The sequence below is a fragment of the Lygodium microphyllum genome, chromosome 26 (genome assembly GCF_053477565.2).
Source record: "Lygodium microphyllum isolate KBCC chromosome 26, Lygodium_microphyllum_v1.1.10, whole genome shotgun sequence".
Classification (NCBI taxonomy): Eukaryota; Viridiplantae; Streptophyta; class Polypodiopsida; order Schizaeales; family Lygodiaceae; genus Lygodium; species Lygodium microphyllum.
This window is the reverse complement of record NC_141160.1, coordinates 64,316,383-64,332,694: the sequence shown is the minus strand read 5'-3', so window position 1 is coordinate 64,332,694 and position 16,312 is coordinate 64,316,383. Positions and strand designations below refer to the sequence as shown.

General features: G+C 39.0%; 1 protein-coding gene across 1 annotated transcript; it reads right to left on the bottom strand.

Moving 5' to 3' along the window:
* Window positions 1–15,103: 15,103 nt before the first annotated feature.
* LOC148013340 (uncharacterized) lies at window positions 15,104–15,590 on the bottom strand. The gene is made up of 2 exons (XM_087667873.1): window positions 15,410–15,590; window positions 15,104–15,303 (listed from the first exon to the last, which is right to left on the bottom strand). Exons 1-2 carry the CDS (start codon window positions 15,588–15,590, stop codon window positions 15,104–15,106), a joined length of 381 nt encoding a protein of 126 aa, XP_087523999.1.
* Between the last annotated feature and the right edge of the window lie 722 nt (window positions 15,591–16,312).

The following is a 16,312-nucleotide window of genomic DNA, read 5'->3' as shown; positions in this document are numbered from 1 at the left end:
ATCTGAAGCATGGGTACAACCAAGGAGAGTGGGGGTTGAGGGACGCCAACGAGCAAAGTATCGGACGGGTGGCTCTCGGGGAGAGAGAGAGAGAGAGAGAGAGAGAGAGAGAGAGAGAGAGATTATCAACCGTATAGGGTATTAGTTCCAATAATCTCTTTAGATTAATAATATGACATTAAATACAATATTTATAACATTTCAAACTAACAAGGTTGATATGTGCATCCACGCTTGTTTTTGAATGGTTTGGAGAATTGTGCTTTACTTTTGTAGCTCGAAAAAGAACATTGAACATATAAGTTTTTTGTTGAAAATTTTAAATCTTCTATAGAACAATTAACATCAACCACTTCTCTTTTGAAAGATTTTCCGTCACTTCTTATGGAGGAAGGAGAGGCTAAAAATTTAGTCAACGTTGATCATTCTGCCATTTATCTTCTTTTGAGGCCTTTTTAGAAGAGCTTGATTCTTGAAGTGAGTTTTTGCAAATTTGATTATATTTGAGTACACTCACTAAGCGAGTGGAATGGTCTGAAATTGAATACTTCAAGAGTAGGTGGAAGACCTATGGTTTTTTTTTGTGGAATGGGTTGCTTTGGAAGTATCCTAAGAAAAGGGATGAAATTCCATTGCCTTTAGCCTCTGACAAAGCTATGTAATTGCAAGTTATGGTGAGTTTCATGAAAGTGTATGGGCTAATTATAGAGGAGTATGGGCTACTTATGAGATGTATGAGAAGTATGAGGAGATCAAAGAGCACTATTGGTGGAAAAGGGATGTATCACACTTTTTGCAAACATGCAAGGAGTGCCACTTATACTCTTCAATGAAACATAGGGATGAGTTGCATTTGACATATCCACTTCGTATACACTAGAAATCGGTCGTTGATTTGATTGCTATGTTATAATTAGTTGCATAGATGATTTTAGTGGCTATATGTTACCAAATGGCTATACTTTTATTTTTTCAGTTTTTTTTTCGAAACCCAAGTAGGTTGAGTTATAACTCCAAATTTTTTTATTCACCAAAATTTTTAACGTATATTAAGATTTTGAAGATTCTTTTGCCATTCATGCCAAACAAATATTGATAGAAATATATTAAATTTGCCACAATATTTATAAATTATGGGATATATATAGAAACATTCGCCACATGTACATATGTACTTATACACACATACATAGACACATGTCACATACTACTTATCCTTGCTCCTTTTTTACATACTCAAACACATGACTTACACACACCCCTCCACACACACACATTACTTAGCATTACATCTACTCTTGTATTCATACATACATATACACAATTCTTAGAATCAAAAGGTTTGAGGTACTCATGGTCTAATAAAATGAGCTAGTCAGATCTTTGAAGCATGCATCTTGAAAGTTGCAAAGCAAGACAAAGCTCTACCTAAAACCCATAAATGCTTAGGGACTTCCCCTCTTCATAGACTTGAGCACAAATAATACCTCCCCTTCAATAAACAGTTGCTAATTTCAACAAGGTGCAAAGGACTCTATCCATTTCCACATCCAAGATTTTAGCAACACACTAGGACCAATCAACAACACTCTTGGGATTAACTTTGGCTAGCACTGAGAGATACTGATGACTAGGATATGCTAATGTTTTCCACAAGCATCTCTTAGTGGATGACTAGGATATGCTAATGTTTTCGACAAGCATCTCTCAGTGCTAGCCGAAGTTGAGCCCAAGATTGTTGTGTCAACAAACATAAACACACTTTGTCTATAGTATAAACATGATGATTTGCTTGAATTGGATGTATTTGCCATCTTTTTCTCAATGGTGGAGGAACTGTGTTTCCTCCATAGTCCTTTTGCCCTTTGCTCTTGTGATATTCACAATCCTTTCAAATATATATGAACATCATTGCAGCAAATTCAAGTCCATGAAGGATGGTTTGATGGTACATTGAGAAGAGCAGGACCTTTCATTAACAGTAGTTATACTTCAAGGATAAGGTGTACACTAGTTAATGATAATCACAAACCTTTCCCCTATATTGTAAAAAGAAACGAGTGTATACATTAGGAAAAGTGTATACATTGAACGTGTATACATTAAGGGTGGCTTCCCATTAATTTCCCTCATTAAGCTTTAAAAAAGGGAGGGGTGGTGTATAAGCTCAAGGGGGGGGGGGGGGCAAACACACATACAAATATGTATATAGAGAGTTTATTAATTAGTATGGCAGCTCAAACCATCACTAGTCATGGTATAAGCATACTTTATAAGGCAAATCATAACCTTGATACTTTCAGCATAGGCAGCCACTGCATAGGTGCTCACATCCTTAGTAGGTGTATCAAAAACAATTGTAAAGTAGGTCTATAGTTGAATTCAGTAGAAACTAGTGAAACTTGGCCAAAATCTTATGCTTCTTCTATATGTTTATCTTTCTCTAGTTGCATTTTCATCTCGGATAACTTATTCATGAAAATGTGTGCATCATGTGGATTCAAAATAAGGCATTTTTAAAATAATATTTTTATACATTTCTTACATACAAAAGGGTGTAATATAAAGGGAGTATTTACACATTGAAAAGAAGAAAAGTGTTATGCTTTATTTAAGAAAAATTCACAAATAAACATATTTAAAAATAGGCCTTGAATACACATGATGTAGAGGATATACATATAGTAACTTCCTTGAGATTTGCATCCTTAATTTCTTCTCTTTTCACCTCCTTTGTTTTTCCTTTTCCTATTTCTTGCATTTCTTTTGTTGATCCTGATATGCTACAACAAGCCTCTTGCATAAATTCTCAAATTTCTTCTAAACTTTAGAAGTGGCATAAGTTACATATCCAAGATCGCTCAACTGTACACAAGCATTGAGCACTTGTTGTATCTTTTGCATACAAAGCATTTGTTTTCCCTAGAATAGTGTTGTGTCACCAGGAACTTACTAAGCTTCAATGAGCGTTAGACATATAATCAAAAGTTGCATCCCGATTGCATCATCTATTTATCTAAGCTCATGTAGGTATGTAAGGTACTTCATGACCTGTAGTATCTTGTCCAAGAAGAATATACACATCTATATCGATACCTATATCCATACTTGACTCTTCACCCTAGTCTTTACATTGGGCTCACCAAAGATATCGAAGCGCTATTACCTCAAAGGCTGGAAGATAAGAGGTCTCGTGAAGTAGCACATCAAGGCAAGAGTTGAAACCTATGAAAAATAAGATAGATAGCTAGAGAAAACATCAAAGTAGCCACCCTATCAGTTTTTGCAAACCAATAAATCAACAGTGATAGGAAAAAATCTAGAAAAAACTCCTCTCCCCACATTTTTCTTTGAGGATTATTTTGACTTTGGTAAAATGCATAGTAATTTAGCTCGCATAAAACTTGGCAGGGGAGTACTTTTTGGCGTAATCACCTAGAGTGCTAGATACTACTTCTCAGCATGAAACTAAGGCTTTCGTTGCTTGGATTACAAGAGCTAGGTAAGTTTTTGGATTGATGAAGGCTAGAAAAACTTATCTTATGGTCAAATGAGATAATTGTTACTAGACGAGAAACCAAAAAAGGTTTTCACTTTAGAAGGTACCAAGTAAAAACATTAAAATAAAGAAGCAAAAATCCTTGAAGCTTTTGCAACCATACTATTGTCGAAATGGCCCTCAATGTTCCCTTTGCTTTAGTGTTGCAACCCTTTAAATGTGCAAGTCACTAACCCATGAGCATCGTATCATTGCTTATCACATGAATCTAAGCTTCTTTATACTATGCCTGATTATGTGAGAGTGTAGGTTTCCTTAATTACATAACAATCTCAATACAAAAACAAAGCTCAGCCAACATGTTTTACTATCATCATGGCTTCCCCTTAGGCACTATTGTGCTCTTGCATCAACTTGAACCTTTAAGGGTCAATGTTGGATGCTTTCTACATGGAATTCTACCTTTGTGACTCATATCACATTTCCATGAAAAGCATTGACCTCTTATAGGTGTCAATCAACATAGGCTTGACATGTAATTCTTCTACCTTTGTGACTTATATCACATTTCCATGAAAAGCATCGACCTCTTTCAGTAGGCGCCAATCAGCATAGGCTTGAGTGGGTAGGTAAGTGATTTAAGATCCTTGCTATGCTTTACTACTTTGCTTCTACTATTTCAAAAAGATAACACATGGGGATGATTTATACACAGGTCCTCGAGCTTCAAATATAGGCTAGAATATTGCTCGTTAATACACTAATCCAAATGAGCATATTTTTGCCTTAGAGCTAGGGGCATTTTAGATATGGCACTGAATAGGAATACCCAATTCGGACTACACTAACTAGTTCGGACATATGAGTTTGATGTACTATTGTTTGACATGAATGCATATTTTATTAGGATTGGTAAGTATGGCAGCAAGACCAGGCCTATTGATTGATATGTCTCAAAGGAAAACCTTTTCAAAATAAGGACAACATTGTTTGGGCGGTGTCATGATGTTATGAGGACACAGTGTCAAAAAGTATGGAATGCATCATCATCCGACTTCTTTATTGATCTAGAGAGTCAACGTGATCTAAGCCATTAGTACCAATGTGAGTTGCATGGATTATCCAAAAATACTATATTTTTAAATCATTTTTAGTCTTATTTTGATATTATTTATTGTAAAAATTTGAAAAAGTTAAAAAAAGCTTCTACATTAGGATAGCATACAAAAAGCTAGTTGCTTTTTCAGCCAATTATGGGATTTTCACAAGAGGGATAGATTGACGAAATCTCGCACGTTGCGATCGCTGAAAACAAGTTGAAAACTGCACATTGAACTGAAAGAAGAAGAAGGAGTGATCTGGGAGATCCGGTGTCCTGTAGTTTTACCCCCCTTTCGGAGCCAAGGGAGCCATCAAATTTGGGTTTCCAGCAGCAGAGAGGGAGCTGTAATTTTGATGCACGTTTTGTTCTACGAAGAAGCTCCAGGAGATCTAATGCCTGGAGATTGCTTTTGAGTAGTGCGAAGATTCCAGGTTCTTTCAATACATATTGATTCAAATCATTGTGCTTTGTCTTTGTAGTATTTACCACTTGTGTATTCTGTATCTTCTCTTCCATCTCCTATCTCTACCTCCTTCAACTTCTGATCCTCGATGAATTGGACCTTTCGACAAAAACCCTTCCAACATTGGTGAACCCGATGTGAAAGGTCGTCAGAACAAGGAAAGACAAGATGGGAGAATCTTCCAATACAATCTCCAGTGATGTTTTGCAATAATTGGTGCAAAATATGAATATGCTTATGCAAGTTCAACAACAACAATAGGTGATGCAAGCTTCAGCTCAAACAAAAAGTGTTGTGATGAATGCTTTGCAAGCAGTTGAGTGTGAGGTGAAGTTATTCAATGGTAGGAATGTATCTGCATATGTACATATCTATGCTCAGAAGATGGAATTCTTTGGGGTGGCTCAATTGGCATGGAGCCGGTATTTTGTACATGTTACTATTCATGAACTGAAAGCATGGATTACTGAATTATACTTGCAGGATGCTGACTGAGTAGCTATCAAGAAGACACTCATGGAAGAATTTTACATTGAGGACACTAGTTTGATTACGCGCAATACTTTTCAAGAGTGGGTTTTACAACCCAATAAGGGTCTTGTGGTGGCTAGAGAATTGTTAAGAGAATTTGAAAGTTGATTTGAACAGTTGGATCTTGGAGAACAACAAGCTCTTGCAAGTCACAAAATTGAATTGTTTCTACGGGCAGTTGATCTTGAGCTTCAAGAGAAGCTTGATGATTTGTTGGAGGATCAAACTACAGAGACAGATTTGAAAACAGAGTAGAGGCATGTCAAGGAAGCTGTTATTGCACTTGTGAAGAAGCATAAAAGAAGAGAAACATTGCAAGTCTCTAGCTTGCCCAATGTTACGAGCAAGATAGTTGATGTATCCAATAAGCCACCTACTTCTTTGGCTAACCCTATGGCTGTACGTGCTATTGTTCCCTCTGTGAGGGAAGATGTCTTAGATGAATTGGTCAAAGGCATGCGGGGTCTTCAATTCAAGGTTGCAAAATTGGATGAAAAAGGACAAGAGGAAAGGTAACGGGCAGTAGCCCCTAAGCCTAGAAAAATATGTATGTGGTGTGACAATTTGCAGTACAAGAGAAAGGATTTGTGCTACCTATCAGCAGGCCTTGGCACGCCAGTTCATCTTTTGGAAAGATGGCAAGATCCATGGACAAGAAATGAGATTGCCCCTTGCTTTGAATTTTGGAAAGGGGGGTATGTAGAAGTTGTTGAAAGACTTGGCTGTTTGAAATGCTTATGTGGCGGTACATGCTTCTACTTTTGGTCTACATTTGGATAGAATGCATGGCCAAGTGATGGTTGGTCCAAAGGCTGAAATAGGGACACATACTTTACATGCAGCTAAAAAGAGAAAGGTTACTAATAGTGAAATGTCTCATGCAGGGCAAGACATTTGTGGCATAACTGGTTGGGAATCACTAGTAGATGCATATTCGGTGTATGCATATTTAGCAAAGATACAAAACACGGATGTACTTGTGGAAGAAAAACGAAAAAGAGATGAAGATATTGTAGGGACATCTAAAAGAATGACAAGAAGAAGTGTGGATCAACCCAAATCTATAAATCAGCCACCTCCCAAGCATGTTATGGAAGAGTTCAATAGATCAAAAACAGGATAAGAAATAAGAGGGCAAAAAGAAGGGCATGCAGCCAGGATATAAGTTGCAATCTGACATTGAGGCAGCCACAAATCTTAAGAAGGTTCTTAAATAACGGATCTAAAACAGTCGGGTGGAATTTACCTTGGGAGAGGTGCTTGGCATTGCCAAGTAAGAATTTTATGATGAGATCATTGACATAATTAAAAGGAAGCGTCAGTTTCTTGGTGATACCACTAGTGCATTGCTGCAATTTGAAGAGGAAACTGGTTTGTTGGGTATTCAGGCTTAATATGAGCATGAAGTAAGAATAGGATTGTCTATGCACGATGCTACTAATCCGTAAACAAATGTGGAAAAGAGAAGAAAATGGCTAGAAATGCATTATCTTGTAGCAATATGCATGGTGGAGTAAAGCAAATGCAGCAATATGGAGAAGAGACTCTAGGATTTATTCCTCGAAGTCACTACACAAGAAATCATTGGGCTAGAGCTACCATTGAATTAATAGTGAAAATAGGGGAGCGTGAAACTCCTTGTGTTTCTTTACTTCACCATGAGTCTAAGATAAATGTCATTAAGTGTGGATTGTATGAAAATGGTACATGGCCTATAGACATTGATCATGGTTGGCAAATGAGGGCTGCGAAAAACTCTTTAAGGGAGCTCTATGTTTCATGTCCTAATGTAAAAGTGACGATTAGTGATGTACATGAAGCGCAACACTTCTTTGTGCAAGATAATTCCTCATATGCAATGATTTTGGGACAGCCCTATATTATAGGCGTGCGTATGGAAACAAAGGTGCTTGATGATGGTTCTGCTTATACAAGAGTCAGAAGCAAGGATGGGAGAAAATCAGTCTAATTTCTTATTGTTTGTGTTAATCATCCTAGAAATCGAGATACACATCGAGAGCCTCCTTTGGTTCCAAATGCAAGGGAATTCAAAGACCTGGATTTTCATTAAGCACTGATGTAATGCGGAGCTATAGTAGTGCTGTTCAGAGGGTGTACTCACCTCTTGATGAAATGAAGCATGTATTTACTATTGGTAATTCTCAGTTTACAGCAAACAGTTCATGTTGGTTTAAGCCTATGGAAGCTATGTGCAGGGCTGAACACATATGTATGAAACATGCTACTAAGGAATTGAGAGTATTGGGACTGTTAGCATAAAATGAAGGCATTTTAGGCATGTTTTATGGGCTGAATATTAATGACACTATGGCTGAAATTTCGGCAACTATACATGTAGAAAATGAGTCTGAAAACAGAGTGTTGTCAGTATGTTCTTTAGACATGTATGATGTTATAACATTGTTTGCTCAATAGGAAGGATTACAATGGGTTGAAGCACTTGTGGAGACAAAGTATAAGATAGTTGACAAAAAGGTGAAACCAATTGCTTTGCCACTGCCACCAAAGAGTGAGGGTATGTATGAAAAAGCATCAAGGTAGCCAAGCTTGCAGGATCCTAATGATATAGGTCATCAATTTACATCTGAAACATTATAGGAATTGAAAGTTGGTGCAGAAGGGTTTTTTTTTGCCTGCTGAGAGAGACTGTTTTATGTGGATGTTGGCTAGATATAGTCATATCCTCAAAAATCTTCTTCATTCCACCCTTACCAAAATTTATAACAATATACTGATCAGTCTTGGTTGCACAGATTTTTCCATCCAACCAAAAAATAAAAATTTTCTACATAACGTTCTTAAATGATTCACAATCTTTGTGCTCGTGCTTAGGGCTATCATACTATATGCATCTACGCGTCTGATGTGCATACCCCTTGCATATGTCATTACCCAATCATGTGTGTCTACCGCATACTAATTATATTCGGATGGGGTCCTTTCCTCACCCACCCACCCTCGTACCCCCTGTCGTCGAGGCCATTTCCCTTGTGGTTGCTTTTATTGCGCAATTTTTCCCTTTTGTATGTGAACATCCCCTACGTTCACCAAACTCCCAATCCAACCTTATAGCCCAATTGTCCCTTCGAATGACACACTTTTCCTTTTTTCCATCCCCCTATTCCAGTTTACTATTTTTGCGTTATTCATTTTTTAAGTTTTTCTCGCACAATTGGATGTATTTCCATGCGAATGCACCGTTATCTCTCCGGAATAGTGATCTAATATACCACCCCTGTCCTATGCTTTATCTAGGATATTTTTTCTTTTACTCACCTGTCATTTTGATGTACGGTTTGTCCGTAATTAATTTTTGTGTGGTTTCGTGCCTTTTTCACATATGTTTTTGACATTTTTCCATGTGAACCTACCCTATGCTCCTCAGAATTCAATTCTCACTGGCTTGCCTATTTCGGCCACCTTTTTTGCACAATTCTCATTTTTTCTCTGCCCTATATCGACCTCTCAAATTTTTGTTATTAATTTTCATTGGTATTATCGAGCTCCATTTTATTGTTTTTTCCATATGAATGCCTCCTATCCCCATCCAAACTGCAATTGGATGTGACAGCCCTCAAGATTCTATATATTTTGACATTTTTCTTTTTTCCTCCCTCCCTTCCGGTGCCCGGATCATTTGCTATTAATTTCTAAATCTAGTTTCGGATACGATTTTTGGGTTTTTTCCATGCAAACGAGGTTTCTTTTACTCAACACTATGTTCTGATGTGATAGGCCTGTCGAGCACACTTTTTTGTATCTTTTTCCTTCTTTCCTCACTTCGTTCCGATTAATGGATTTTTTAATGTTAATTTTCGTATGCGTCTTTGTGGTTGATTTTCGTCTTTTTCGCATGCAAATCCCTCCTAATTCCCTCGGAACTGCGTGTTGATGTGGCAATCGTGTGTATCCCCTTCCCCAAATATTTTTCATTTTTACTGCCCTTCGTTTCGGTGCCTCATTCTTTTTATATTCATTTATGAATCCCGTATCAGGGTTGATTTTTGGGTTTTTCCCATGTGAACAGGTCTTATCTCCGTCAGAATTGTGTTCTTACATGATAGGCCTGCCTGGTATATCTTTTCTCACAATTTTTAATTTTCCTGTGTTTTCTTTTCGGTGAATGGATTCTTTGATATTAATTGTCATGTGGGTTTTCAGGCCTTTTTTTGCATTTTTCCCATGGGAACGCCCTAATTTGATCCTTGACATCCCGTTGTACTTTTTTGCAGTCTCCCCCTCGCCTTCCGGTCTAGTTTTCCTTTTTATGGCATTCTGTTCCGATGTATGGTTTGTGTGTTATTAATTTTTCCTTGTTTTGTTGAGTTCTCGCATGCTTTGTCTCGTGCGTGAACGCGCGTGTTTTTGAATTTACGTGCCTCGAGACGCCCCGTTGTCTTCGCGCCCTTTCGTCGACCTAACATCCCAGCCATGTTCCCTCCCGTCACTACAAATTTTTTTTACCCCCACCTCGTGCCTATGCACAGGACGGGGGCAGTCTTCCTTTTTTCGGTGTTTCTTTTCTTCATTTCATTTAAATTTACCTTTGTTTTACATTAGTTATCCCCCCCCCCCCACTCATTGTTTTCACTACAACCCCAAACCCAACCATCATTTACATTTTTTAAACCCTAAAAAAAACAAAACCAAAACAAAAAAAAACAATAACAATAATCAAAAAACAACAAAACAAAACAATATATATATTTATATATACACTAAAGAAATAGAAGCAAACAAACAAACACAATTTAAAAAATACTAATTGAAAAAAAAAGTACAAAAACCCATCAAACTACCCCCTAATAATAAAAATATATATTTAATTAAAACAAACAAAAAAACCCACAGTGAAAAAAGATTAACAAAAAAAACACAAAAAATAACCACCAACCGTACTCTTCTCTTTCGTCTTCTTTCTCTCTCTCCTGCCCCATTGCCCACCCCTCTACGACCTCCTCCCCCACCTCTCGCATGTGGCCCCACCGCACACCCCTCTGCAGCCTCCTCCCTCTTCACTTCTCCCATCCCTCTGCCTCCTCCTCCTCGTTTTCGCCTCCTCCCTTATCGTCCTCCTTCCTCGCCGCTCCCCCGCAGGCGCCTCCTTATCCCCCCCCCCCTCCCCCACCCCCAATTTACCATCCCCCCTAAAATTACCACCCCCACCCCTAACTTTACCTCCCCTCTACAATTCGCCTACCCCTAACTTTGGTCCCCCCACCAAATCTGACCTCCACCGCCAAATTTACACCTCCCCCAAAAAATTGGTCCCCCCCTACATTTGAAAACCCCCCCCCCCCAACTTTGGCCTCCCCCTCCTTCTTAAGCCCCTATTCTTACCCCCCCTTCGCAAACCCCCCTCCTACCCCCCCCTTCTAAGCCCCCTTCCTATGTCCTTCCTAAGCCCCCCCAACTCCCCTTTTCCCCCTATGGCCTCATAGCCCTCGTTCTCCACCCGCTACGTTCCCGGGACCTACATGCGACTGTAGGATCGTCACGTCCAGGTGTCGCAACGTGATCGAGTGTTCCTGGGTTGCTTTGCAGGAGTTCATGTGCGAAGACACGCATTTACTCTTCTTTGTGTGGTGGTGCGTGCTGTCCCCATGCACACGCAACTGTTCACATGCAGCCTTGGATACCTATTTTTAATTTCAAAACTCAATTAAAAACCGGAGAAAACAACTAAAATCCTAAAAATTTCTTTTAAATAATAATAATAATTCAATTAAAAAATAAAAAACTAATTGAAAAATCCTTTACTAAATTGGAAAATTTTCTGGTTTTTTTTCCTAGTTGAAATGCAAAAAGCCAATTGTAGATAAATTATAAATCTTAAAAATCCTTCAAAATCCATTGAAAATTGAATAAAATTCATTAAAAAATCAATTTAAAAAAATCAAAAAAATTTCAAAAAATTCCACCACCTCATCTGAATATTTCTAGAATGTTTCATATGCTGAAAATGCTTATGGTCCAACTATTATTTTAGGGAAAAAATTGCTAAATTCGAGACCTAAATTCATGGAAAAATCATTTGTAGTTCCGAAAATAAGCTAAAAATACTCAATAAATCCAAAAACTTTGTTGAAACTTGATAGTCTAGTTTTCACTCATGGTGGACTGTTGAAACCTCACCATAAAAATTTACAACATATTCATTTATCTCAATTATCCGATTTTGATCATATTTTAAAAAACAAACAAACAAACATTGGATATCACCTCTAATTTTTTTTAAAAAAAAATTAAAAAATAAAAAAAACCTTATAACATAATCAACATAAACAAAAATAAAATAAATCGCGCGCATCGAACACATATACTTCCACTAACCTTGCTATGACGTGTCACATAATTTTCAGTTCGTGGTTTTTTTCCTTTTCGGATTGCTAACTTGCATCTTGGGATTGAGCCGTGCACATTCCATTTCATTGCATACACACATACCCACTTTCAGGTACTTTTCTTTTTTCCTTTCTATTTTTTATTTTTTGCTATCCCAAAATTCACGATTAATTCTTAAAATAAATCCTAAACACCACCATTGCACGCGTGCTCACACCAAACACATATTTTTTAAATAAATGAAAATCAACCCGCCGTTCACTTTGCACGTGCTACATGTGCTTCAGAGACACCTTAGTTTTAAATAAAAATGAACCAGCAGTCACAAAAATGCACGCGCTGAAAAAGAAGAGCGCTTCAGACACATAAAATTTTTAATCGATGAATATGCATTTAGAGACCTGAGTTTGAATATTGAAGTCTGGGATTCGTTAAAAGCACTATTTCACATTAATAAATTGTAACTAACAATTTAAAAATGAACCATCATTTTCTTATTAAGATATACAACCTAATAAAATTTCAACCATTGTTAATAATTTATTAAAACGAACCCTTCACCAAAATCATTCCCCTCACTGCACTTCTTTTCCTTTTCAATAAATATGTTTTGTGGGATGGACACGTGTAGTCTTTTCAGCTGCCATTTGTTTATAGAAGTTCTGGTTATGTCCTGAGAGGGCTATTGAGGTGTTTTGGTTTGATTGTATGATACAATTACGGGTGTGGCCTGTAGTTTTTTTTTTTGCCTGATACGGGGTCTTGGGTGCCTATTTGTTGCATAGCATGAAGCTTTCGGTAGCATATGTGTAGAGGTCATGCCGAATTTTTTCTAGGATGTCGATTGTTTGGGGTGGTCAATTGGTTAGTTACGTCTGTGTGTGCTTATTCTTGTTAAAAAATTATTAATGGATATTTTGTTGTTTTACAAGCATTCACCGTGATTGTTTGTGTATGTGGTATGTGTGCATATTCCATTTGAATGGTGCCTCAAGCTCCTCCTCGTGTTCAATATGTCTCATTCATCAATAGGGATTATTCTTCCCTACTAACTTTTGAGCCTATTGCGAAAGATGGCCTTGCATCTTTTGTGGCTACTTCACTCCCTCTGATTCTAGATGATCCAGCCCTTTGTGATGAGTTTCTTGCGTCATATAGTAAGAAATTGGGCTTGGTTTGTGGTACTTCCATGGTCCTGACACCTAGAGGGTTAGGAAAGGCTTTGTCTCTTCCCTTCAAAGGATAACCCTTCGTCACAACTAGATAATTATTCTCAAATGAAGAGATTCTCAAGTTGTTTACAGAAGCAGATTAAAGAGGTCCTTGATGTCAAGAAGGTGATTAACAGTTGAGGAGTGTCTTTCTCAATAATCATTGATCCTCTCTAGAAGCTAGTCTGCCAATTTCTCCAAGACAGGTTCATGCCTGCCAAGACACCATCTCACTATTTGTCAAAGGAGCTCTTCACAGCTTCTAGGATGGTTTTAAAAGGGGTAGCCATTGACGAGAGTACTTACCTTCTTATGAAGATGGACCAACATTTTACCAATGTAACCTATCACTACAAGATATAGACCTTATACCGACGTTTAAAGCAACAAAAATACAAACAACAAAATTTAACCCCGTCGTCGCAAAAAGCGTCATTATTGACGACGCCATAGAAACGTCGCTATTGGCGTCGCTATATGCGTCACAATATAGCGACGCATATAGCGATGCCAATAGCGACGCAACTAATAAATTTGCGACGCACATAGCGATGCCAATAGCGACGTGAGCACTAAATTTGCGACGCAAATAGCGATGGTAACAGGGAAAAAAATATTTGTGGTATATGCTGTATGAGAGCCATACAAAATAGTTTCTCCACTACTCTATACAAAGCGCTTGCAAACAAAAAGAATATATACTGAAATCATAAAACTGATACATGATCGCATAAAAAGCGATTGGTACAATCATGACAGGATATCACTAATACATAAAAAATGTCTACATAGATTAGGCGACTAAAAAATAAAGGTGTGTGAGCTCCAAGGATCCAAGGGCGAGCTACAAATCCTCGTCCCCCGAAAGCTCGTCCCGCCGCAAAGGAGCATCGAACGGATTCTACAGAAAAAGAAACAACCCATCAATCCACCATACAATAATGCATTCAAATATCTCATGGTAACTACGGACAAGAAAGATGAGTGACTTACAGGGCCGCCGTGTCTATACAATCGGTCGATCAATGCATTGAGACCGTGCCTCTCTGCATATCGAGTCTAAAGGCCTTGCGGATCGTGATTTGTAATGGAGTGCTGCAAAGAAAACAAAATGCTAACTGTTAGAAACATGATTGTTAGTACAAAGAATATTTCAAACAAACAAACAAGTCCTCCAAATATGCCCTGTGGCCGCCACTGCCAAGATGATGGACCATTCCAGCCTCGAGTCATGCCCTCGCCGCCTCGCGTTGCTGACTTCAACATCCTGGCGAATTTGTAGCCTCCTCCCTCAGTCGACGGTGCCAGTCGTCTGCATCTAACCACTCGGGCTTTGCAGCCCCACTCTTGATTGCCTTGCGTGCGTCGGATCGTCTATGTGACATGTATGCACGCATGCAATCCATCATCCAGCCCGTAGAGAATCTATCTACTGCGGCTGGCACCGAAAACTTCTCGTGCAAGGATGCTACTATGTAGTCCTTGCTCCCCTCTGGTATGTTCTTCCAATGATTCACGAAGTTGTGCCGAAAAACTTGTTGGCACAACTCTCTCATGCGAGCCATCACCCTCCTCCCCTCATCATTCATGATAATGGCTCCTGATCTACTATCAACCAGATATCCATAACCCCTAGGAGTCTGCCTAAGATGGGTCCTCTCCCATCTCCGTCCACGCTCCTGGGCATATCCAGGAGACCCCTCTACATCCGGTGTACCGATGGGGGTAACCTCTCTCGGAGTGGCACTCAAAGGGGTGCCACGTGCTAACGGTTGCGCAAAAGCCGGAGTAACTGGAGTAGACGTCCCCACAGGTGTGACAAATCCTGGAGGTGACGCAGCTCCAGCTGAACGACGAGATGGAGACACCACATCCGTGTCTCCACAACAGCATCCCCCTGATCCCGATGCAGTCCCTCCCTCTAGCCCAAGTCATGAGCGTCGAGATCGTCTGGTCAAAGCTGAAGCATTTGATCGTGCTGAAGCAGATCTAGCAGAGCACCCTGACGAAGAACGAGACAGCTCCTGGTCTGCCATCTCTCTGAATCTCGCGAGTTGGTCTGGAGACATGCGTGCCATCATGTCCTGAAACTCCTCATCGCTCATCCCTCGACTCATCCTGAAAATGTCACCTGCACAGATAAAAAATGGTGTTATAATAATCAATTTAAACTATACAAAGCACAGTAATATAAATCAGTTTTAAAAAATCCCTCTTAAAATGCATATCTTATGTACCTTTATGACGCGATCTAAACAACGAATTGAGTAATACAATTCTCCAAGAATGAAGTATCTTATGGTCCCATGTTAATCTCCTGACACAACTCTGCATACACTGGAAGGTCGATAGACATGTCACCACAAAAGAATGAGTCTGCCTCGTTCTCAAAAAAATCTTGGACTCCTGTATTTCCATCATTGTTAGCCGATGCGGGCTCCAAGCTTGTGGTGGCCTCCACCCCTTGTAATATCGACCCCTCTATTTGCATATTATCTTCATCTATGCTCGGAACATCGCTTTGATCATATACTCTGGCACTTCGAGGAGTTGAAGGTATAACATACCACCATCAAGATTGTCGGGGGTTTGGATAGAAGATTACCTGTTCACAAACACGTACAAAGCGAGTTTAAACCATTGTGACGTAAACCATGTCGTATTACAATTAGCAAGAAAATGACTCTATGCACCTGTTCACAATGGGCCCGCAACACAAAGGTGTCGCGCAAATCCGTCCATTTTTTTTCGGAATCTATTTCGAGAAATCCAGATGGACCTCGTCGAACTGTTGCTCCAGCTCCTCCAAGTACCACTTTGAACCACTGCACATCGAATAGTATCATGGAGAAGCTATGGTAATCCACCGTAATAATACTTTGCATGTTCCCAAAATACTCCATCTCATCCACAACCGTGTTCGGATCCGTTGCTCATCGCCGGCTCTCTTGCTCAAACCTTGCCATGACACCACAATCCATTGTGGAGCGCATTTTGTCAATATGCTCCACGCGAAAATGTCGTCCGCGCGACCACACTGCACTATATATTTTGTACTATACATTGAAACACTCAAATTAGATGTCGCATATAAAATTTAGATACGACATATTCTAAACGCCTCATCACCTTTGGACTAC

Excerpts from the sequence above, each read along its gene's own strand:
- LOC148013340 (XM_087667873.1), bottom strand. The coding sequence starts at position 15,590 with ATGGAAATACAGGAGTCCAAGATTTTTTTGAGAACGAGGCAGACTCAT. Across the intron at positions 15,304-15,409 it reads GTTTAGATCGCGTCATAAAG|GTGACATTTTCAGGATGAGT; the intron begins GTACATAAGATA and ends TTATCTGTGCAG.